The sequence below is a fragment of the Lycium barbarum genome, chromosome 10 (genome assembly GCF_019175385.1).
Source record: "Lycium barbarum isolate Lr01 chromosome 10, ASM1917538v2, whole genome shotgun sequence".
NCBI lineage: Eukaryota > Viridiplantae > Streptophyta > Magnoliopsida > Solanales > Solanaceae > Lycium > Lycium barbarum.
Window position 1 is genome coordinate 25466337 of NC_083346.1, and position 24570 is coordinate 25490906.

The following is a 24570-nucleotide window of genomic DNA, read 5'->3' on the forward strand; positions in this document are numbered from 1 at the left end:
CCTCGACAAGGACTTCTTTATTGTACATTTTCTTCTTCTTGTTTGTTGTCATCAGACAACACAGCAAGAAAATAAAACCACCTCTTCCCTAAACACCACCAACAACACCAAAGTATAATTTAGGGAAGAGAAAGCCATATATCTCAAAAGTGTATGTATGTATTTGTACATATACATGTAAAAATAGAAAAAAGGGGTATTAGGGTTTTTGATTTTCTTGATCATTTGTAAATTTGTACACTTAAAAAAATGGAAATGGTTGATCAGTCTGAATCATCACCATTGGTCCCACCATCTGTGATGAGTGATCATAGTGAGATAGACCTTGAAGCTGGTTCTTCTGAACAAATTCAGTGTAGAATTTGTCTTGAAACTGATGGTCAGTTTTTCTATGTTTGACCCTTTAATTTTTTCTTGGTTTTGCAGTGTAGGATTTGTTTTGAATATTAGTTGGTTAGAGTGTATTAATTAGGATTCTTGTGGTGTTTGTAACTGTAAAGGTAGCTTCGTTAAGTGATTCTTGTGCAAAGTAATTTTTTTTTTTTTTGGTGAATTTATCTTTGATAATATTGGGTTTTCCCCTTTTTCTTGGTTTTGCAGTTTGTATATTATTGTTTGGAATATTAGTTGGTTTGAGTGTATTAATTAGGATTCTTGTAGTGGTTGAAGGAAGCTACTTTAGGTGATTCTTGAGATCCTGTGGTGGAAATGGAAGTATTTTTTTGGTGAATTTATCTTTGATAATATGGGGTTTTGCCACTCTTAGTATAACCCCAAATTTCCTTTAATTCAAAAAATTCAGTTTTCTTTCTTTGACCCTTTAGTTCTTTTTCTCGGTTTGCAGTTTTGTCAATTTGTTGTCTGGAATTTTAGTTGGTTTGAGTGTATCAATTAGGATTCTTGTGTTGTTTGTAACTGTAAAGGAAGTTGCTTTAGGCGATTCTTGAGGCCTTTTGGTGTTGTCTTGAAAATATGTGGTTTTTCCCTTTTAGCATAACCCCAAATTTCCTCATAAAAGAAAATTATACAACCCAGGTGTACTAGTCAAATTAGATTTTACTGTGCGTTAGTGAGAGGCTGTGTTAATTAGGATTCTTGTGTTATTTGTAACTGTAAAGGAAACTACTTTAGGTGATTCTTGAGGCCCTGTGGTGCAAAGGATTTTTTTTTTTTTGGTAATTTTGTCTTGATAACATGTCGTTTTCCCCTTTTAGCATTACCTCAAATTTCGTCATGAAAGAAAACTATAACCCCAAATTATACAACTCAATTGTACTAGTCAAATTAGAAGTTACTATGCATTAGTGAGAGGCAGAGTTTTCATTGGGCTGAGAATTTAAGCATGTGGTATTGGTTTTGTCTGAATACACAGCAAATGAAAGTACTGTGTGACACTGCATCTGTTCTATTTGGATTTGTTACTTACCAACATTTGTTTTCTATTTGATTTATCAAAGAAATGATAGAAGTAAGAAGCATTGATGAAGTGGTGGTTTGATTTTTTGTTCGTTTGTATTTAGGATTCTTGTGTTGTTTGTAAGTGTAAAGAAATTCACTTTAGGTGATTCTTGAGACCCTGTGTCTGGAAAGGAAGTTCTTTTGGTGAATTTGTCCTAATAATATGTTTTTTCCCCCTTTTAGCATAACCCCAAATATCCTCATGAAAGAAAATTATAATCCCAAATTATAGAACCAAGTGTACTTGTCAAATTAGATATGCATTAGTGTAATTGGTTTGTCTGATTTCACAACAAATGAGAATACGATGTGCCACTGTATTTATTGTATTTGGATTTGTTCCTCATCAACATTTGTTTTCTATTTGATTTATCAAAGAAATGAAAGAAGTAAGACGCATTTAATGAAAAGGTGGTATGAGTTTTGGTTGTTTGGTGAATGCTTGTTGTCCAAGTCATTTGTTGTTTATTTCATGTTATAGCATATCATTATTGGGTTGTATGCTGAACTTGTTCTGTTACGGATTGGGGTACTCATAAATGTTTTTATTTTCCTTTTCAGGTAGGGATTTTATTGCACCTTGCAAGTGCAAGGGTACATCAAAGTTTGTTCATCGGGAATGCCTTGATCATTGGCGTGCGGTGAAAGTATGTTCGGTTGGCTTTTGAATCTGTATTACTTAAGCAGTTTATACCTATTTATTGTCGAAGTTGCCTTGTTGCTTTTGTTTTAGAAAGGCACTTTGTAAAGATTACTGTTACTCCTTTTTTTCAAATAATCGTGGTGTTCGGGCCAGCTTGCGCACACCTCAACTAATTCCACGGGGTACCTGCTACCTCCCACCAGCAATGGTATTGAGTAACTCTGTTACCAAGAATTGGACAGCTAGAAAGAAATCACCTATAGTTTTTGCCTCCGCTAGGATTTGAACCAAGACCTGGCTCTCCAGTGCACCCCATTGACCACTAGGCCACATCCTTGGGTGCTAGTTATTGTTATTCCTTGCCTTACTTGGAATTAATTTTTACTTGTATTGATGCATTAAAGCGTAGGATCAGGATTACATATATCGTGCATGTATAGCTTTTGGACTAGCCACTGTACTTACAAGAGTCATTTTTCGAATGGGCTTTTCATTTCAACAGTAATGCAAAATTATCAAGTAGTTGTTAAGGCCTTCCTTCCATAGAAGCAATGTATGCATAAGTTGGCTGATAACTTCCCAGCAATTTACAGTAAGAAATAATCACCAGAATTTAATTTATTTCCTTCTAAATTATTGTGTTTTACAGGAAGGATTCGCATTCTCCCATTGTACAACTTGCAAAGCTCCCTATTACTTGAGAGTTCATGTTCCTGCTGATAGAAAGTGGCGAACTTTAAAGTTCCGATTCTTTGTGACTAGAGACATTTTGTTCATCTTTCTCGCAGTTCAACTTGTAGGTGGTTGGTCTTATTTACAGTTTTGTTCTTTGGTTTTCTGAGATATTTCCTTATCTTATTTATAGATAACATATCCAATTGAGCACTTTCCCTCTTTGTTGCAGGTTATATCATTACTGGGATATTTAGTTTATTTGATTGACACCCACCATAAGTCTTGGTTGCGTTTGACTTGGGGGTTTGATAGCGAACTAAGTTTCTACTACTTATGCGGTAAAACATCTTGAGCTTTCCTCTAGTTATATATTTGTTAAATCATGATGTGTTTTCTGATTGGTTATTTGTGTTGAATCATGGAGTTATCTATCAAAAAAAAAAAGAGAAAGAAATCTGTTAAGTCATGGTATTTCGTGATGTCTTTTCCTTTAAATACTATTGTGCCAATCACTTTTACTCTCTCTGTCTCTCTCAGGAATTTATATCCTTTTCTTCATTCTTTCTTTTGCTGGAAAAATGAAAATTGTGATGGTTGATATGATAGTTTGAGGAATCTTGCTCGACTTTATATCCTTCATGGAGCTAAAGATGCTACTTTTTTTAAAAAGGAGCTGAAGTTACTATGCTTGCCTTGTTTCAATTGGTAGACAATATTCTTTCTACGCATTGACATTCTTTGTTCACCTGCTGCTCCAATAAAATCTTTTTCGCATACTGATCACTAATTAAGAAATAGTGATAGAGACCTTGAATGATCATCTGATCACTAGTGTTGAGATATGGTTGACTGTTATGATATGAGATTCATAAAATATGAGCTGAGTAAGTCTAATGACCCATATCAGCTCATACTGAAAAATCTTATTCCATAACAGTCAGCCACATCTAGAGGAATGACAGCCTAACAAAAGATTAATGAATGGGGCTTTTTATGTGTTTCGTCCAGAAAACCAAACCCGACTCTTATTCACCTCTAGGTCTTTCAATATTTTCCCTTTTATCCCTATCCGCGAACAAGTGCTTTTGGTAACTTCTCTCTCTTTATGTGTCCCTGGTATTAGATTTTGATCAAGAGGATTCAAGACTGATATAGGTCAAATTTAAAGCCCAATTTTCAAAACCATTCTTTATTTGCTGCAATTTGCTTCTCAAACTTTGTTTTTCTGCTTGTTTATCACATGTCGCGGTTCTGTATTAACGGAAAATCTTGATTGATTAAATTTTTTAGATCACATCAAGTGATATAGGATTAAGGTCTGTTCGAGGCATACCTTTCTTTATAAAAGAAGTGAGGAGGTAAGGTGACAGCATAGTGGCTGATAGGATTGGTGAAGATGGATGACAGAAGATCTACAAAGAGAAGGGCAATACCTTGGGATCGTAATTTCTTAGGATTATGATTTTTGGGGAAAAAACAAAAAGGGATACTGGCAGACAGAAGTTTCTATATAGGGAGAGAGGAAGGAGAATTGGGCTTAGGGTAAGCTCCGAGTCATTTATGTGTTGTGCTGTTAGGGGTATTTAAAGCAGAGAACATAAGTATGGTTCTAACCTATTACTGTCATGTAATAGGTAGTGAATATCTTACTTAAAGTATCTTGCCTAAGGGTTTGATTCCATAGCAACTTGATTCTAGTATACGTCGATATAATTATAATCAGAATTTCGTGTTAGGATAACCGAAACACTAAAGGAAGGATGATGGCAACTGGAATTAGAAATACACTTAAAGAAGTGACGATGGCCAAAATATTCTCATGGTGGGCATTGCTGGAGTAATATCCAATATTGTGCTTTCTGTTTCAACTGATTAATTTGAAAAGAGGAAAAAGTATCTTAGATCACGTCTGGCGAGTAGGTTTGGTACTTTTGCTGAATATAATAACAAGCTAGTGTAATAGTGTAAACACATACATTTTATTGGGTTAAATTCATATAAAATTTGGATTAAATTCATGCTCATTAGGGTTGAACAATTAAATTAGTCCATTTTATTACTTTCAAGCCCAAAAAATTATTTCATCCGAAGGTCCAAAATTCATGCCACGTATTCAATAATGTGGCATCTCAATCAGATTCAAGACCAACAAAATGATGCCACATGTTCAATTGATGTGGCAATTTCCAGTCAAAACAAGAACCAATCAAAAGTCTCCAAGTGTCCAAAATTACATTGGCCAATCACAAGCAACCTTATCACATGACATTTGTGATAAGCTTGTCGACTTACATGAACCAGTCAGAATCAAACAAGAGAGTTCACTTACACTTGGACTGCCTACTCCCTACAACTATAAATAGGGGGTTTACATAACTTTCTGGGAGACATTCAACAAGCATTTGAGAAAGCATCAACATCTACTACATAGTTCTTCGACAGAGTGGTGAACGGATTTCTGCCCGGAGATAAATCCGGAACAATGAAGTGTAGCTTGACATTCTTGGAGATCACACACATCTCAAGAAGGCTTAAGTCATCCTACATTCGAGAAACGCGCTGCTAACAGCTCTCGAGTCACAGAGAAATCTTAAGAGAAGAATCAAGAGAACAAACTAAATTCTACTCACAAAGATTCATCAATAAAATTGCTTTTCTTTTATTTTTGTGATTGCAACTTATTTTACATACTTTAAGAAAATTTGTTGCGAACAGAACAAATTTTCAAAGTACGAAATATAATTGCAACCACAAATAAAAAGAGATTTTATTGATGAATATCTGTGAGTACAAATATGTTTATCCTTGATTCTTCTCTTCGAATTTTCTCCGTGACTCAAGGCTCGTTAATAGTGTATTTCTCGAGTGCAGGATGATTTGGGCCTCCTTGCCATGTATTTGATTGCTAGGAATGTCGGGCAACGACTTTGAGAAAGGTAGTATGTGATGCCTTGATCTCTTTGTGAATATCGGAGTTTATGGGATATTCGAGATGCCTTTTCAAGGGAATATGTAACCCTTTATATAGGCGTGAGCTAGGGTTTAGCGTAGAGTAGCCTCCAAGAAACCCTAGCAGACCTTAAAGTTTAAAGATGGATTGGACTCGTCTCATAGAGTCCTATTTTAAATCCAGTAAAATTTCGATGTCTATATATGCCCGGTACTTCAAGGCTTGTCGGGTTACAAGCTTGACGAAACTCAAAGAAGAAAATTGTAAGCACCATAAAAATGGAGCTTCTCTATTTGCGGTTTTGTGTCTCCAGATTTTGCAGATCTGATTTGTGAGAGAAGAGATAAAGGGTAGATTTGGTCCCACTCGGCGTGTAAGTTTCTTTGCAACCAATTTTCAATTTACGAAGATGGGACTTGAAGTATTCATAAAATGGATCTTCCATCTTTGAAGTTATGTGGCTTAGGTAAAGGACCCTTCGATAAAGACAAGAGATGTCCCCCAGAGATTTCGCCCATTCTTGAAGATTTCCTTTTCTTCCATATCATCAACATAGATATTGTTACATGCAATATTGTTCATCTTTCTTGAGCTGGCCACCGTAGGAATTTGCTCCAGATTTTGCAAATCTAATTTGAGAGAGGACAGGTGAAGGGCAGATTTGGTCCCACCGAGGGTGCCAAAATTTGTTCGCAACAAACTTTCTTGAAGTATTTAAAATAAGCTGCAATCACAAAAATAAAAGAAAAGCAATTTTATTGATGAATCTTTGTGAGTACAGTTCCGTTTGTTCTCTTGATTCATCTCTCATAATAGTTCTCCGTAATTTGAGGGCCGTTAGTAGCGGGTTTCTCGAATGTAGGATGATTTATACCTCCTTGAGATATGTTTGATCTCCAAAAATGTCAGGCTGCACTTCAGTTTCATAAAAAAAAATGTTGTTTCAGGTTGATCTCCGGGCAGAACTCCGTTTACCACTCCTTCGAAGAACTATGTAATCAATGGTGATGCTTTCTCCAATGCTTGCTGAATGTCTCCAGAAAGTTATGTAATTCCCTATTTATAGTTGTAGGGAGTAGGCAGTCCAAGTGTAAATGAATTCTCTTGCCTGATTCTGATTGGTTCATGTAAGTCATCAAGCTTATCACAAATGCTATGTGATAAGGTTGCTTTGATTGGCCAAGACATGTCATTTTGGACACTTGACGACTTTTGATTGGTTCTTGTTTTGACTGGGAATTGCCACATCATTTGAACACGTGGCATCTATGTTGTTGGTCTTGAATTTGACTGAGATGCCATATCATTGAATACGTGGCATGAATTTTGGACGTGTGGAAGAAATAGTTTTTGGGCTTGAAAGCAATAAAATGGACTAATTTAATTGTGCAATCCAAATTAATTGTTCAACCCAAATGAACATGGATTTAATATGAATTTAATCCAATAAATTTATGTGTTTACAAATAGCTTGTCAAGGGTACTAATAGGAACTTGAATTATATTCTATTTGCTTGTGTATTTTAAAGAGAATCCTCCACCCTGACTATTCTTAATGCTGCCAAACACTTTGGATATGAATTTTATTCTTTATTCTCTCGAGTTGCACAAAAGCCAAAATCTTTCCCTTATAAGACTTGCATTTTTATGGCTATATCGTCCTGATGAAGGATGTGACAGGAAGGGCTAGCGTTGCTACATTTATAGATGTTCTTATGTATTTATAATTTTTGTCTGAAGATGAAACTGAGAGGATTCTGATGAATGGAAGTTAGTGGTTTAGGACATTTGTTCATATTAGGAGAAAGAACAACATGATTGTAAGTTTGCCGGTATGGTAGGACTGTCCCTACACCTATAGTATGTGGACAGGTAGCAAGGGTGGCATTATCATGCTATGGAATAGCAGATTATGGAGAGGGGTTTTGATTGATAAAGGAACCTTTTCAATCACATACAGTTTTACATCAACTCAAACATTCTTTCAGTTGCTGTCTCACTGGCCTGTATGCACCACACTCCAGAATCGATAGACAAGCATGTTGGGAAGAAATTGCAACATATAGAGGACTTTGGGAGGGACCATGGGTCGTTTGTGGTGATTTCAACACAAATAGATTCACGATAGAGAGAAGAGGCAGTTCCAGAATCACCAATTCAATGGCTGATTTTTCAGAATGGATTGAAGACATGGAGCTGTCTGATCCACCTTTGAATGGGGGGAGATTTACCTGGTTCAGAGGGGTGAATCACAATACTGCAGCTAGGCTCAACAGGTTTCTTTACTCTACGGAATGGGAAGAATCTTTCAGACATATCAAACAAAAAATCCTGCAAAGGTTGACTCTGACCACACACCACTTATGCTTGAATGTGGAAACTGGGATCATCAGAAGAGTTACTTTAAATTCGAAAACTGGTGGCTTAGGGTGAGGTTTTACTGATATGGTCCAGCAATGGTGGTTAAATTTCGTGGTACATGGTTGTCCAAACTATGTACTCAGCACAAAACTTAAACTTGAAGGGTAAGCTTAAAGAATGGAGCAAGAGCAGGTTTAGTGAGCTGCTTAATTGGAAAAACAGTCTTCTAAATGAATTGGCTGAACTGGATCATTCACAGGACAACAGGGAACTAAATGAAGATGAGGTGATGCCCTATGGCAACTGTTTTAGTTGAGCTAGAAGATTTGTCTAACAAAGAAGAAGACAGTTGGAGACAAAAATCAAGGGTGTTGTGGTTGAAACAGGGTGACAAAAATACCAAAATACCAGGTTTTTTCAAAAAATGGCAACAACTCACAAGAGGTACAACACTATTGACAGACTGATTGTTAGAGGTGAAGAGGTCTTGGAACCTGAAAATATTAAGAAAGCCATGGTGGATTTCTACAAGCAATTATACTCTGAAACAAAATCATGGAGGCCAAATTTTGACTACATCGGTTGTCCAAGGATCACTCAAGAAGAACAAGATTGGCTGCGAAGACCTTTCTCTGAAACTGAAGTGATACAGATAATTAAACAGAGTGCTATAGACAAGGCTCCAGGCCCGGATGGCTTCACAATGGGATTCTTCAAAGCTTGTTGGGACACAATCAGAGATGACATGATGCAAACAATTTACAATTTTCACCAGAATGAGTATTTGGGAAGTCTTTAAATGCCACTTTCATTGCTTTGATCCCAAAGAAATACGGAGTAGAAGAATGAAGGGATTATAGACCAATAAGCTTAATTGGAGGAGTATACAAGATCATCTCCAAACTCATCACTGAAAGACTAAAGACTGTCATGGGCAAGCTTGTCAATGAGCATCATATGGCATTTATTAAAGAGAGGCAGATCATGGATGCAACTTTATTAGCCAATGAATTGGTTGACTCCAGGATCAAACAAAAGGTTCCAGGAATCCTATGTCAGCTTGATGTGGAAAAGGCTTTCGACCATGTCAATTGGTCCTTTCTTTTCAAGGTTTTGACTGATATGGGGTTTGGAGGGAAATGGAGGAACTGAATACTTTTTTGCATCTCAACTGTGAAGTTCTCAGTCTTAATCAATGGAAGCCCTGAAGGCTTTTTCCACTCCAGCAGAGGGCTAAGACAAGGGGACCCTTTGTCCCCCTTCCTTTTTGTCCTAGCCATGGAAGGACTCAATCACATGCTCAGAATTGCCAATACAAACAGTTGGATCAAAGGCTTTGGAACTACAAACAACCTGGCCATCAACATGGAGATTACACATTTGCTTTATGCAGATGATTCCCTTGTTTTTTGTGAAGCAAAAGTGGCACAAATCAGACACCTCAGAGCCATTCTCACCATTTTTGAAGCTCTTTCAGGGTCTTCATGTAAATTGGAATAAAAGTTGCCTTTTCCCTGTGAATCGGGTAACTGACCTTCCAACACTAGCTATGATCCTTGGCTGCCAATTGGGATCACTTCCAACAATCTACGTAGGAATGCCACTTGGTGCTAAGAGCAAATCCATAGGGATCTGGAACGAGGTGATTGAGAGATGTGAGAAGAAGCTAGCAAGGTGGAAAAGTCAGTACCTGTCTCTAGGTGGCAGATTAACGCTTATCAGTTCAGTCCTTGATGCCCTCCCCACCTACATGATGGGTTGTTCCCCCTCCCCAAATGTGTGGAGGACAGATTAGACAAGTTGAGGAGAAATTTTTTGTGGCAAGGCAACAAGGACAAAAGAAGCATGAATCTAGTAAAATGGGAAGTTGTAACTCTCAGCAAGAAGCAAGGAGGTCTGGGTATCAGGAATCTCGGTTTTCACAATCAGAGTTTACTTCAAAAATGGCTATGGAGATTCAGTTTGGAAGACACTACATTATGGAGAAGATTCATTGCTCATAAATATGGTTTGTTAAACCAATGGACAACAAATGTGGTCACATCCACTTATGGGATCAGTACTTGGAGAGCCATCAGGAACTACTGGCCAACTTTCAACAGCAGCATTTGCATCGAAATTGACAATGGTCTGAAAGCTGCTTTCTGGGATGATGCATGGACAGGTCAAAACTCTTTGAAAAGCCTTTTCCCTGATCTCTACTTGACAAGCCTTCAACAACAAATCAAGACCAACCAGGTATGGGAACATCAAGGGTGGAATATGCTTTTCAGGAGAGCACTAAACGATTGGGAGATTTATAGAGTAGCTGAGCTATTACAGGCTTTGGAACCCTTCAAGATCACTCTAGATATACCAGACAAACCAAAATGCATGTTAAATACTAAGGGTTGGATGTTAAATAGTAAGGGCTTTTTCACTATCAAGTCTGCCTACTGGAATTATAATCATAGAACCTCCATCACAGTAGTGTGGCCTTGGAAACTCATTTGGAAAATCAAGATCCCCCTAAAAGTCTCTTGCTTTGCTTGGTTAGTGGTTAGGAAAGCATGCCTAACACATGAAAGGCTACGAAGAAGAGGTTTTCTGATTGGCATCTTTTGGCTCAAGATGTCTGCTTTGTGGATTAGATGCGGAAACAAACGACCACCTTTTCATTCATTGCAAGACAACTGCAAATATGCGGTACATGTTATGTTACCTTATTCAAAATAAAAATAAAAATAAAAATATGTGGTACATGTTCTTTTGTATTCTTGGTGTTAGTTGGGTCATGCCTAAATCTACTTTTGAACTACTCAATAGTTGGCAAGGGATTGGCAACAGAAATGGAGAAGAGAACTGGTGGCAGCTAATCCCTGCTTGCATTTGGTGGATAGCTTGGGAAGAGAGGAATTTAAGACTTTTTGAAGACAAAAGCAATTCCATCCATACATTTAGGATGAATTGTCTTAAGTGTCTTATATTTTTGGTGTAAACAAAATTTATTAGGGGATATAGGGGATTTGATAGATTTTATAAGCAAATTGTAATGATATAGCAAACTAGTTTTAGACTAGCTTCTGACAGCTTCACTATGGCTCTTTTTATGAGCTTGTAATTACCCCTTCAGCACTTCCAGGTGCTGCTTTTGGATATGAATACAAGATGTTACCTTTATAAAAAAAAAAAAGAGTATGTTTACCTTGTCATGCAAATTGGTGATATTCCTAGAGGCTTTACCGGATCACTATAGCTGAAAGTAAGACAAAGAGGAAGTAAAATATTTCTGGTGAAGTGCGAAGAGATGTCAAAATGTTCCGCCTTTACGGGTTTGACTTCCCAAAGCTTAGAGAGCAGTATGTATTTTCAGTTGGTTGGCAGCAAGGAGGGCATAGCTGAAATTTGAGAAGATAAAATAATATTAGTTATCATGTGCAAACGTTTAGGAGATGATGTGGATTGCCATTGCATTGTGATGTGGCAAGCCAATTTACCTATTTTCCATAGGAAGTGAGCATTTCCTGAAGCCTTGAACCAAAGGGCGTTATGATCATGGACAATGTGATGTCCCTGACGGAGGGTGGGTCAAGGAAAAGGTTCAACGGACTTCTAGGCTGGCAAGCTTTTGAAGAAGGGATGCATAGCGTAGGCAAATCTCACACCGTTAATGGAGAGGGAGAAAAGTGATGTGACTTATTTTAACACAACTTTACATGGTATGTATGCTTTTGAGCTCGATTAGAGTGTAGTCCAAGGGACGAATATGTTAGGTTTGTTGGGCCAAAGCGGGCAATACGTGCCATAGGCTTGAGTTATTACAAATATGTACCAGAGTCAGACTCCGGCAGTCAGATGGTGGGGCAAACCTCAGCGAGGAGGCTGAGTCCACAAGATTTTGGGGGGTGAGGGTGGGGAGGGGGGTGGTTTATGTGACATCCTTGACGGAGGATGGGTTGATGAGGGTAGGTCAAGGACAAGTTTTTACAGGCTTATACAAACTTCAAATTAACGCTTTTGGAAAATCCGACATCGAAAAGGAGAGAAAAATGATGTGCCTTATCGGACATAACACAAGTTTTTACATGGTGCACGCATTTTTCATCTCGATGGTGGCGTAACCCATGGTACAAATCCGTGAGGTCTATTAGGTCAGGGCTTGGAATGTGAATTCAACTACCTAATTGTAATATGTGATGTTTGACATGATTGAATTCAACTACCTAATTGTAATACGCGATGTTGCTTGACATGATTGGATTTCCCCCAAATATGCGGAGGACACAGGTTTGATGTTAGTTTGCAGTGTATAAGCAAATACAGAACACCAACTGAGGTGCATTCTCATTATCAAAGCTGTATGATAAAATCCCCACGACCCATACAAAAGCTCTCCACTCTTTTATGAGTTTTATCTAGGCCAAGATGCTTTGGGAGATAACTATCTCTTCCCTTTTGAGGAGTCTTGTGTAAAAGGTTTTAACAACATTTAATTAGTTTGAAACTTGAAACTTTGTATTCCTTAGAATTAAGGGCATGCTGGGCCGCCCCCAAAAATTTACACGGTTTTAACAGGAAATTACCTCCTAGGTTTCCCTTTGTTGTGATGTAAAATAATACTCCATCCGTTTCAATTTATGTGAACCTATTTCCTTTTTAGTCTGTGCCAAAAAGAATGACCCCTTTCCATATTTGGAAGCAATTTACCTTTATGTAATAATTTATAGCCATACAAATATATGTGCCTCATTTTACACCACAAGTTTAGAAGTCTTCTCTTTTTTCTTAAATTCTGTCCAGTCAAATGAGTTCACATAAATTGAAACAGAGGGTATCAGTTCAAATGAGTTCTTAAAAATTACATGGCAGGTATCCCGTGGAATTAGTCAACGTGCGCGTAAACTGGCCCGGAAGCCACAGTTATAAAAAAAAGAAAAAAGAAAAAAGAAAAAAGAAAGAGGTACATACTTCAGGTCATTCTTAGAGCACAGTAGAAGCATGTCGAACACTTAGATTACTAGCAAAGATTAATGAAGCAAGTGCATGAATAGCTTCTGTTATATAATTGTCACAAGTAGTTGCATGATTACCTGCTGAAGCACCTTCTTTGTTGCTGCATTGTAAGGTGTTTTAGCTTGGAAGGAGGCTGAAAGGTATTAACTTATTGGCTATGTTACTCAGACTCTTCAAATATGGACACACCCACACGGGTGCGTATCGGATCCTCCAAAAGTAGTGCGTTTTTGAAGGATCCGACACGGGTGCGGCATTATTTTTGGAGAGTCCGATCAACATAGCTTATTGGGACTATGTACTTGAATTAGGGTTCCTTGTTTCTCGAAGACATTAAGTGGATGTTTGGTAGCTAATATACTTTAACGGGTGTTACCTTGTCCTAGAAAAGAGTAAAGTACAATGACAAGGGGATAATGATCTCGGGATAAAATGTGAATTATTTTATCCTGCATTCAGTTGAATTTTTTAGTCCAGTATAAGAATCCCGGGAAAAAGATACCACTACAAAATGATACATTTACCCTTCTCCAAAGTTTTTCTCCAAAAGTTTTTTTTTGCCAAGGTCAAAATTGAAAGAACAAGTTTATCAAGTGTAAATCCAAACACGTTATATATTACATCCTGTATATCCCATTTTTAGTCCAATGTACCAACAAAAAGTATATGCACCCAACAATTCCGTCAATTATAATTCCCACATTATAATCCCTGTATATAACTTATTCACACTGGTCAGTATTCGAGGGGAATATAATGAGGGGACCATCATGAAGTCCTATGTTGCGTGGACTCTCCAAAATGCTGCTGCATCCGTGTCGGATTCTCCAAAAGTACACTATTTTTGGAGTATCCGACACGCACCCATCGGCATTTTTGAAGAGTCCGAGCAACATAGATGAAGTCTTATGTTTTCCTTTTAATTTTTTCTGTTGCTACTAGGTTGTGATTTTTATTTGCAAATATGCTTAGTTAGTGCATTTTTCTCTGCAAGAATGTTATAAATAAACCAAGTGAGCCATTGATCTTTTATCCCCAAGTTCATTAATCAATTGGAGGTTCTCTCAGTATACTGGGAAATTGAGAAATGGTGGATAAAATGATAAAAGTACGCCTGTCTAGCATTTTACAGGAAAGTTGAGTCAAATAAAAATCTCTAGAAAATGCGAAAAGCGGAATTTAGGAATAGTTAATTCCCAGGGGTAGAGAATTGGAGATTAGATTGTGAATCAAACCTAAGCATCTGTATTGTCCTTTATTGCGGGAAAGGTAGAAGAAAGGAAAGCCAGAAGGTGGCCATTTCTTTTTAATTTTGTGGTGGTGGTGGGGGGTAGAGGAGATTAGATCTTTTTACTGGATTTTTTTTCTTTGGACATGAAGCAGGAATCACATATTCTCTGTCATAAACATGGCACAGAATAAATGTTGCCCAAGTGTAGATTTTAAGATAGATGTGCAAGCATACATGATATGATAAGATTAGATATAGTCACGTTTGATAAAGGGTGCAAGTTGCTCACATAAATAAAACAAGAGAATTTTTTGAGATGGTATGATCGTATCTGTATAGACCTCCAGATGAAACAATGATGATTTGATGATTAAGTGTTAAATTGGACAAGGTAAGTCTAAAGTCACATATACGTCTAAAGTCACATATAGGGAAGTCAGAAAACACATAAGATTATCTTGTAAGCATACTTTAGACGCAATAGAAGTGAAGGATATATATAGGCGATACCAATTGGTTATGCTTAAGGTTTAATTGCTATATTTCTAACTTGCATAAGGTCTAATTGTCAGTGAATTCTATGCACTCTATTGGCAGTCGGATATTAATGTATCACAAGGCCCCTTAAACTGATTTTTCTTTTGATTTTGAGTTAGTATTAGTAGATGAATGTCTCGATAATGAGATCCCGGTTGAGGTGGGGAAAATATTTTATCGTGCATAATATTTACATGGCTACCCCAAGTATTTAGTTTTAGGAGTGCATACCCTGCAGGTGGTTGGACAGCCCAAAATAAGCATCGCTGGGTTTTTCACCTTACGTTGTGATGAAGGCATGAAGCAAACCAACAGCTTCCTGGATAAGAATAATGGAGCCAACTCAAAATTTACAGGATAAAAAGAGAAACAGAAGGAGCAAGCGATATGTAGAAAGAGGGGATTTAAGCATCGCAGTAACATTGGTCTGTTTCTTGCTATTCTGGGTGCAGTAGTATTAATCTAGTTCTCCCTATCTTAGGAAGAGACATCCCATTTCTTTATGCTCATAATGGCGTTCAAGGAACATAGATGGTATTCAAAATAATTGATAGTTATTGCACCGAGAATTGTGTTTGTTATTCTTCGTGGTCAATTTAGGCTCTCTGACCTTACGATGATATTCAACTTTTTAGCTTGTACAACCCCACCTCCAAAAAAAAAAAAAAAAAAAAAAAAAGAGGAAGAAAAAAGATACTAACTTTAAGGTATTGATTTGACAATGTGCAGGGGCACTGTTATTTTTCGCTTTGCTAGGCCTATCTGGTTGTTTCATAACCTGTTATGATCGAAGAGTGCGCAATGACTTGGCTCAGCCCTGCCGTGAATTGTGCCTTTGTTGTTGTCATCCTGGGTAAAGAATCTTGACTCTTGTCATTAGTAATAAGCTTAATACTTCACTCTTCTTCCTTGTTTCTCTCATCCATCAATCCAAGAGACAAGTAAATGAAGGTTAGCTCATGCAAACAGTTTTTTTTCTTTTTCAATTCATTTTGCACTCTTGATAGACTGCAACGTATTCAAAGCAATTAAGCATTGTCAATAAAACTGTGCTCGCTTAGTTTTCTGAGGAAAGATGTATTGTTTTCTTTTTCTGATGACTGGTGCGTCATCTTTTTTTCTTATGACGCCGTTGCAGAGTGTGTGCAGACTGTCATTTGCCTGGTACACTTTGTATGTGGACTGATTGCACAACATGCTTTGAGGGTTGTGCTGGTGCAGCCAGTGAATGTGGAGGTTGCTTAGGAGGTGCCGGTGAAGCTGGGTTGCCACTAATATTTATAATGGCCTTAATTGTGCTAGGACTGTTTACTGTCATCGGCATATTTTATAGTGTTCTGGTTGCTACAATGGTTGGACAGAGAATATGGCAGAGGCACTACCACATCCTTGCAAAAAGAATGCTGACAAAGGTGAGCTTAAACCCTGTTCTTGCTTTTTTTAAATCTGTTTTAAATGTGACTTTATCATGATGATATGTTTCTGCTTTGTTATTGCTTTATTATGAGCCGAGGGTCTATTGGAAACAGCCTCTCTACCTCCCAAGCAGGGGTGAGGTCTGCGTACACTCTACCCTCCCTAGACCCCACTTGTGGGATTACAGTGGGTATGTTGGTTGTATCATATTGATATGTTTTTTATTCTTCTGAAGGAATATGTTGTTGAGGATGTCGATGGCGAGGTCAACGGAAATGATTGGTCTCCACCACCTCTGCCACCGGAGCATGTTCAGCAGCTGAAATCACTTGGACTTATGTAAACTTTGAGGATCTTGACATAAATGATACTCCATGGCTCATCCCATGTAATTTAGTATAAGCAGTTAGATCTACAAGAGAGAATTCTTCTTGACTGATAGAAAATTCCTTTCAACCCAATATTGTTCAATTATGTTCATATCTTGAGGATGATCACATGTAATTGTTAACAAAATTGGTCCTAACAATCTAAATGAAATTACAGTTGCAATCTGGTTTTATAAGTTTGTTTAAATGAGAGCCCCTTCTAGTAGTTCTCTATTGTTAGATTTGTTTGCTGTTTCTAATGGGTGTATTTGGCTAATTGGCTTGTTTGTCAGATGTTCAACTTTTTGGAGGTGAAATTTCTGGATAACGGAAAGTGGCTTCTTGAATCACCAAATATTCCAATATTTCCATCATACCAACCAAATTTATTTGATAGGCTAGGAATGAATAAAAGATAAGTAAGTGGATCTAGGCCCGTTTGGCTTAGCTTAAAAAAAGCAGCTTATAAGTTGAAAACAGTTTGTAAGCAAAAAAAAAAAAATAAAAAAATTGGGCTCCTTATTTTTTTGGGATTATTTTAAGCACAAAATAGCTTTTCAGCAACTTATAAGCTAAGCCAAACGGCTCCTAACCTATTGAATCATGACTATATCTGCTAATTCGCTAGAAGATCGAAATGGAGCAGTTGATTTTTTTTTTTTTCAGGGCAAACCATGTGAAGGGGAACATATATAAATTTATTTTAAGAAGAAAAAAGTTGAATCTTTTATTGTTGGTTGATATACAAATTGGTGTGGTCAGATCTGTCTAATCTACCAACTATGAAGCCAATCTAGTAGTGTGGATATAGTGAATTGTATAGCTTATCCAAATGAATTGTATAGCTTATCCAAATGGAGTTTAGTCTCTTATTTTTTGGTGTATGATTGACCAAAAATGTTTTTTAAGAAAAATAGCTTCTGCTAAACGGGAGAAAGTAATTTCCTTCATTTATGGGTAGTAGTCATTTCTTTTATAACTAGATGCTTGGTGCTTTTCTTGCATATAAGTATGCATAGTTGGTATAAATTTTCTAGACAAATTATGCTTCATAGTAACAATCGTACAACATATAGACAAAGGTAAGATGTATTTTATTCCAAGCAAATTGGCGTTGTGTTGTTTACATTATGACACCAGGACAAGAGATAATTTGAAGTTGTCATTGCTCTTCCAATGGACGACTGTTTCTAATGGACAACTGTGAGAATGAAGTATTACTGACTCAACTGGTATGATAAAATGACATATACATAATACCATGATTTGGCAATAGCAACGTGAATTGCAAATTAATTAATTTAATAGGATAACTTAGACGGTACCAAATAATATTAAAAAGTTTTTGCTCCAAAAAATCACGTGCAAAAGAGAATAAAAAATCAATGTATTCCTAGCAGTTGGGAATATGAAAATTTGAATGCTATATATAAATGTTATTTAGTTTTAATAGACTAGTAATTGTAATCAAACTTTGAATGAACGCGGAAATTTGTAACGGATAATTTCGGCTTTACTTCCGTATGTCTTTAATTTAAGTGAATGAGACTGAGCGGATGGTTCGCCCACCCGGGGGAATAACATGGATGCCATCGTGACCCGTAAAATGGGTCGTGACAAATTGGTATCAGAGCCCTAAGTTCACCAGTCTAGCGAGTTCAAGAGCAACATCTAGTAGAGTTTTGTGGATCGGTATGATCAACTACGTATTTATCTTCGAAAGGCTATTGGATATTTAGGAAACTTCCATTCGTTCACTCCTTTTGTGCTACTTTATTCTAGGTATCTAGTTGGTTCTAATGGGTATCTGACTTCACTTTCTATTCTCTCACAGATAGTGACGACATGTGCGAGAGTCGCTAGGGATGAGGTGTCAGGACTGTCTGCTAGGGCCGTGGCACTAGGCTCAAGTCTAGGCTGTGGTAGAGGTAGGGGCTGTGAGGCAGCACTGACCAAGGGTAGAGCACTCGCGGTTGGCCAAGTCTGAGCCAGATATAGAGCATGAGGACGAGCCTATGGAGGAGGAGGAGCTGGGACCTGTCCAGGCCCAGGCCCAACCAGATTTTATTGCTACACTAGTACTTCAGGATGCTATGTTACACATCTTGAGTCTTCTCGAGGGACTGACCCAAGCGGATGCCCTTCAAGCTAAACACTAAATGGGTATCAGACTAGAGCAGGGTGTCAGACTTTCGAGCAGTTCCAGACCCCAGAGGCACAACTTGCTGGTGCTATGGCTCCCTATACTGACGAGGTTCTGGCATCTGATTTTGCTCCTAGACCTATTGCTGGTTCGGTTATGACTCATTAAGAGCAGGATTTGTTTTGGAGGTTTACCAAGATGAAGCCTGCTTGTTTCTATGGTACCCCTGAGGAGGACGCGTATGAGTCCATCATTGATTGTCATGAAAGGCTTCACAAGTTGGGTATGGTGGAGACGCATGGAGTTCACTATATTGCTTTCTCGTTTCGTAGGAATACGAAGATACGGTGGAGATCCTACATTGACAGCTGACCATCTGGGTCTCCTCTCTTATCTTGGACCTAGTTCTATCAGTTTTTTTTGGAGAAATATGTTCCACGAACTTTGAGAGACAGAAGGAGGATGAGTTCACTGCCTTAGAGCAGAGAAGGCTATCGTTCACGGAGTATGAGTCTAGGTTCCATGCCTTGGCTCGATATGCAGTGCAGTTACTCCCCACCGAGGCAGAGAGAGCGAGACAGTTCGTCAAGGGTTAGACACTTTTGTTGAAGTTAGCGACTTTACAGCTAGTAGTTGGGGCTTCACTCTAGGCCATGGTAGATCAGGCTACTGAGGTCGAGTCAGTAAGGCTTCAGGCTCATGGTAGGGTTGAAGACAGGAGGATTCGCTGATTTGGTAGCTTTAGTAGTTCTTCTTCTAGGGATAGGGGCAATTTTTGCATTGTCACTGTTGCGTCCAAACGCATACGGAGCTATACGTAGTCGTAAAAGTAATATAGTGATTTTAGAAATCGGATGTCGAACCCACAGGGAGTTATGATTAACCGTCAACTAAATTAAACTATCCAAATTATCTATACAAGAGATGAAATTTGAAGATTGCGATTATAAACTAATTGAAGATAAAAGAGACAAATAGTGAACTTCAACAAAGAAAGAGCGAGTTTTTATATTATCAATGAGATGAATGTTCCAGGGTTGCGGTTGGTTCACCAATCCTGTTGAGTTTTCGAACTATTTCCCTTTAATATGAATTGTTGACGATTGCTAATTTACCGGATTATTAACTCTCGTAGTATTCTCCGGAACTACTACTCGCCTATTCAAAATTGTTCACCGCCTATATTCCTATGGAATTGACTTGTTAAGAACGCAATTCGTTTATGGTATTTAATTGAACGCGACGCCTAGGTATATTCCTATCCTAGCCACAAATCCTAGCCCAACTGTAGGGATAATCAGATCACGCCTTCTTTAATCCTTCTCTAATCTAACAACATCTTTCCCAAGCTTGTATATTAAATAGTCGATAGAACCTAACTGTTGGCCAAACAATCAAGCAATTATGAATAGAATTAAAGAAGCAATCAAACTCAACAACTCATTTTAAGATATGAAATAATCACCAAACATCAATAATCATGGTTTACCACAACCCTAGAACGAGAAGTTTAGCTCCACATAGACATGGAGGAAAAACAGCAAATCATTCAAAGAAAATATACAAACTAGTAATAAGGAGAAGAAAAGAATAAACCCAATAATCTCCGGCCTCCACGGCGGCTCCTACTCTCTCTAGTCAAAAGTCGTCTATTCTAATGTAAAAACAGCTATTTATAAGCTAGGGCAAATATCAGATAAGTGGGCCCAATCCCGATCTAAATAGGACAACTGACGCCGCTTGTGCGCTGGCTGTGCGTCACATGGCCAGCGCATAACCTCCTTTATGTTCTTCTTGTATAGCGCATGACCAACGCATGGTCTGTCTGAGATTCAGGAATGGTGTTTTTGTGCGCTGGCTGTGCGGCGCATGGCCAGCGCATGAGACCCTTCAGTGGTCAGATTTTGCCTTCAAGTGCTGGAACTTCCTTCGCAACGTTCAATCGACGTACACAGCGTCGGGATCACTCAAAACTGCCCGGAATACCCTTCGTTGATCCTTGTTGTACCTATTCATATAAACATACCAACATAAGCTCATATACAACAATTCGCATTCAAAACTGCGATAAAAGTGCTAAGAAGTAAAGTGTAAATGACACTAAATCTAGATATTCGTGCCAAATATCAACACCCCCACTTAGACTTTGTTCGCCCTCGAGCAACCACTTATCATACATTCCCTAGTACTTTACTTAGCCATGCCACTCAAATAGGTCTACATCAGAATTCAGTGTATATGCAGGTTTCGAAATTGCATTAACATACTCATTGAGTCAATTCTTGAAAGTCATGCTAGCTGCTTCAAAACCACCATTTTCTTATGCTTCAAAATTCTAGCAACCAAACCTCTCAAGAAACGATACGTTCAAAATCATGCATATGACTCCAGACACCACTCAAGACATAAAGAACCTGCTAATTGAGGAATTTTTATCAAGCAACTTGTAGGCATAGAACTACCCCTTGAAGTTTTGCAACAATGGAGGGTTGTAAAGCCCTCCCTTATGTTTGGGAATCGTTGTTCTAGCATCCAACACTCTTTACAAACAACACAATACCGAAACATCCATCCAAATTCGCCCAACCCACAAGCCCTTGTTGATCAATCTCTCAACCCAACGAAAAGGGGAAAGAAGGAATGGGATTTCATTGATGAAAACACACGAATTCTTACCTTGTGTTGTGGAGGAGATGATTTACACTACTTTCCTTGGAATTGGAAGGGATTGGGAGAAGGGTTTTGGTGTTTGGGTTCGGGTGGGAGTTGTTTTAGAGAGAGAGGAGTTTTATGAGAAGTGAGGAATAAGTGGGGGGTCGGCCGTGTCTTATTCTTTTTAAAAGAATTAGAACTGGGCCGATCTGTGCATTGGCCATGCGTCGCATGGTCAGCGCACAATATACCCCTTTCTGAACTTTGTACTTAGCCAAAATTTTGGCCTGCTTACCCCTTGTGCGAATGCCATGCGACGCATGGGCATAACACACACAAACCTGAAGCTGTTTCATTAACTGCTTCGAGCATTTATTGTTCCTGCTCATTACTTGGTCCTGCAACATAAACACACACATAACATATATGCTACAAAAGTTGGGTTGCCTCCCAACCAGCGCCTTAGTTAACGTCGTGGCACGACGTGAATCAACTTCACCACTTTTCCCTCCACCTTGAGGATATGAATTGCGCCCCTAATTTTGCATCAAATTTTCTGCTCCGCTCCTGGGGCGGTGGTGTGAAAATAAAGGAACCAAGCAATAGATGTCGCATCTTGCATTTCTTGGCCCTTAAGTGAGGAATGCCGTTTTGCCCTTTTGGTGTGGCAAATTTTAGGATATAAGGGTCTTGTTCCTTATTTATACACTTCTCCAAAAGCTTGGAGGGCTCGATTTCCATGTCTCCAACCAAACATAATGTAGAAAAATATTTAGAATGAGGACCAACACGCCCCAACTCCGAAACTGCCTTATTTTTTACATCCTCACTCATATGCACCCCCTCAACATTGGCATCATCAACAATATTCTGGTCGAATGGTTGGAATTCCTCTTCCTGCTCCATAAGTAGGCCAGTATCCACAACAACTGGTGGTTGGGCATCAGACATCTCAACCTTTTTATTCATTAGAGCTTGCAGGTCATGGATATCTGAGTCAAATTTGTCTATCTCTTGTCTGAGCTCTGTTCTGACTTCAATCAATTGTGTCACCATGTTTGTGAGTCCATCGCGGAAAAACCCATGAAATTTCATTTGTTGAGCTTGTTCCGCTAGCCACGATTGGCTCACTATCTTTGCTTCTTCGAAGTTATCTCCTTGTAGGAACTCACTCTCTTCTTCTGTTTGAGGTTCGTCTTGGGTATTGGCTAAGCCTGTAACTTGCAGATTACAAGTTTCAGACTCGGCCTGCATCTCTGTGAGTATGGCACGAATCCTCTCCATGGCCTTCTCTAGTTCTGCGTTTTTCTCTCTTATTAATGTGTCTTGCTCCACTATTTTTTTCATCATATCTGTAACCCGAGCAAGACTCTCTGTATCCTCCACTTCATTACTCCTGTTAACATCACAAACAACAAGAGGATCATAATAGGGGCTCGGGGATGAGGAATAAGAGTTAGGACAACCATTCCAATGGCCATCTTGACCACCGCCTATACTACAAACATTCCGCTCAAAGGATTGGGTAGGTGCGCACAACCCATTCCCGAAAATATTATGACTGACAGTGTTTCCACAGGTGGGGTCTTCCACAAATCAGACAAGAATCACCAAAATAGGCACAACCAATATTCGACCAATTTTTATTCCAAGATGCCATATCAAGAAAGATATCCAAACTACTAAATTAAAAAAATAAAAATAAAAAAAATAAAAAAACTTGAATGGACAAAAAGAAAAGTAGAACCTAGATAAACAGTTAATTTCTAACTCCCCGGCAACGGCGCCAAAAACTTGTTGCGTCCAAACGCATACGCAAGTATACGTAGTCGTACAAGTAATATAGTGATTAGTGATTTTAGAAATCGGATGTCGAACCCACAAGGAGTTATGATTAACCGTCAACTAAATTAAACTATCCAAATTATCTATACAAGAGATGAAATTCGAAGATTGCAGTTATAAACTAATTGAAGATAAAAGAGACAAATAGTGAACTTCAACAAAGAAAGAACGAGTTTTTATATTATCAATGAGATGAATGTTCCAGGGTTGCGGTTGGTTCACCAATCCTGTTGAGTTTTCGAACTATTTCCCTTTAATATGAATTGTTGACGATTGCTAATTTACCGGATTATTAACTCTCGTAGTATTCTCCGGAACTACTACTCGCCTATTCAAAATTGTTCACCGCTTATATTCCTATGGAATTGACTTGTTAAGAACGCAATTCGTTTATGGTATTTAATTGAACGCGGCGCCTAGGTATATTCCTATCCTAGCCACAAATCCTAGCCCAACTGTCGGGATAATCAGATCACGCCTTCTTTAATCCTTCTCTAATCTAACAACATCTTTCCCAAGCTTGTATATTAAATAGTCGATAGAACCTAACTGTTGGCCAAACAATCAAGCAATTATGAATAGAATTAAAGAAGCAATCAAACTCAACAACTCATTTTAAGATAAGAAATAATCACCAAACATCAATAATCATGGTTTACCACAACCCTAGAACGAGAAGTTTAGCTCCACATAGAGATGGAGGAAAAACAGCATATCATTCAAAGAAAATATACAAACTAGTAATAAGGAGAAGAAAAGAATAAACCCAATAATCTCCGGCCTCTACGGAGGCTCCTACTCTCTCCAGGTCAAAAGTCGTCTATTCTAATGTAAAAAAGGCTATTTATAAGCTAGGGCAAATATCAGATAAGTGGGACCAATCCCGATCTAAATAGGACAACTGACGCCACTTGTGCGATGGCTGTGCGTCGCATGGCCAGCGCATAACCTCCTTTATGTTCTTCTTGTGCGGTGCATGACCAACACATGGTCTGTCTGAGATTCAGGAATGGTGTTTTTGTGCGCTGGCTGTGTGGCGCATGGCCAGCGCATGAGACCCTTCAGTGGTCAGATTTTGCCTTCAAGTGTTGGAACTTCCTTCGCAACGTTCAATCGACGTACACAGCCTCGGAGTTACTCAAAACTGCCCGGAATACCCTTCGTTGGTCCTTGTTGTACCTATTCATATAAACATACCAATATAAGCTCATATACAACAATTCACATTCAAAACTGCGATGAAAGTGCTAAGAAGTAAAGTGTAAATGACACTAAATCTAGATATTTGTGCCAAATATC

At 38.3% G+C, this 24570-nt stretch overlaps 1 protein-coding gene across 1 annotated transcript; it reads left to right on the forward strand.

Moving 5' to 3' along the window:
* The first annotated feature begins 34 nt into the window (after positions 1 to 34).
* LOC132613583 (uncharacterized) lies at positions 35 to 16839 on the forward strand. Its single transcript, XM_060327656.1, has 7 exons — positions 35 to 379; positions 2020 to 2105; positions 2751 to 2897; positions 3006 to 3114; positions 15577 to 15700; positions 15986 to 16259; positions 16499 to 16839. The coding sequence occupies exons 1-7, from the start codon at positions 250 to 252 to the stop codon at positions 16604 to 16606; spliced, it is 978 nt and encodes a 325-aa protein (XP_060183639.1). The 5' UTR covers positions 35 to 249; the 3' UTR covers positions 16607 to 16839.
* Positions 16840 to 24570: the final 7731 nt, after the last annotated feature.

Excerpts from the sequence above, each read along its gene's own strand:
- LOC132613583 (XM_060327656.1), top strand. The coding sequence starts at position 250 with ATGGAAATGGTTGATCAGTCTGAATCATCACCATTGGTCCCACCATCT. Across the intron at positions 2,106-2,750 it reads ATCATTGGCGTGCGGTGAAA|GAAGGATTCGCATTCTCCCA; the intron begins GTATGTTCGGTT and ends TGTGTTTTACAG. Across the intron at positions 16,260-16,498 it reads CAAAAAGAATGCTGACAAAG|GAATATGTTGTTGAGGATGT; the intron begins GTGAGCTTAAAC and ends ATTCTTCTGAAG.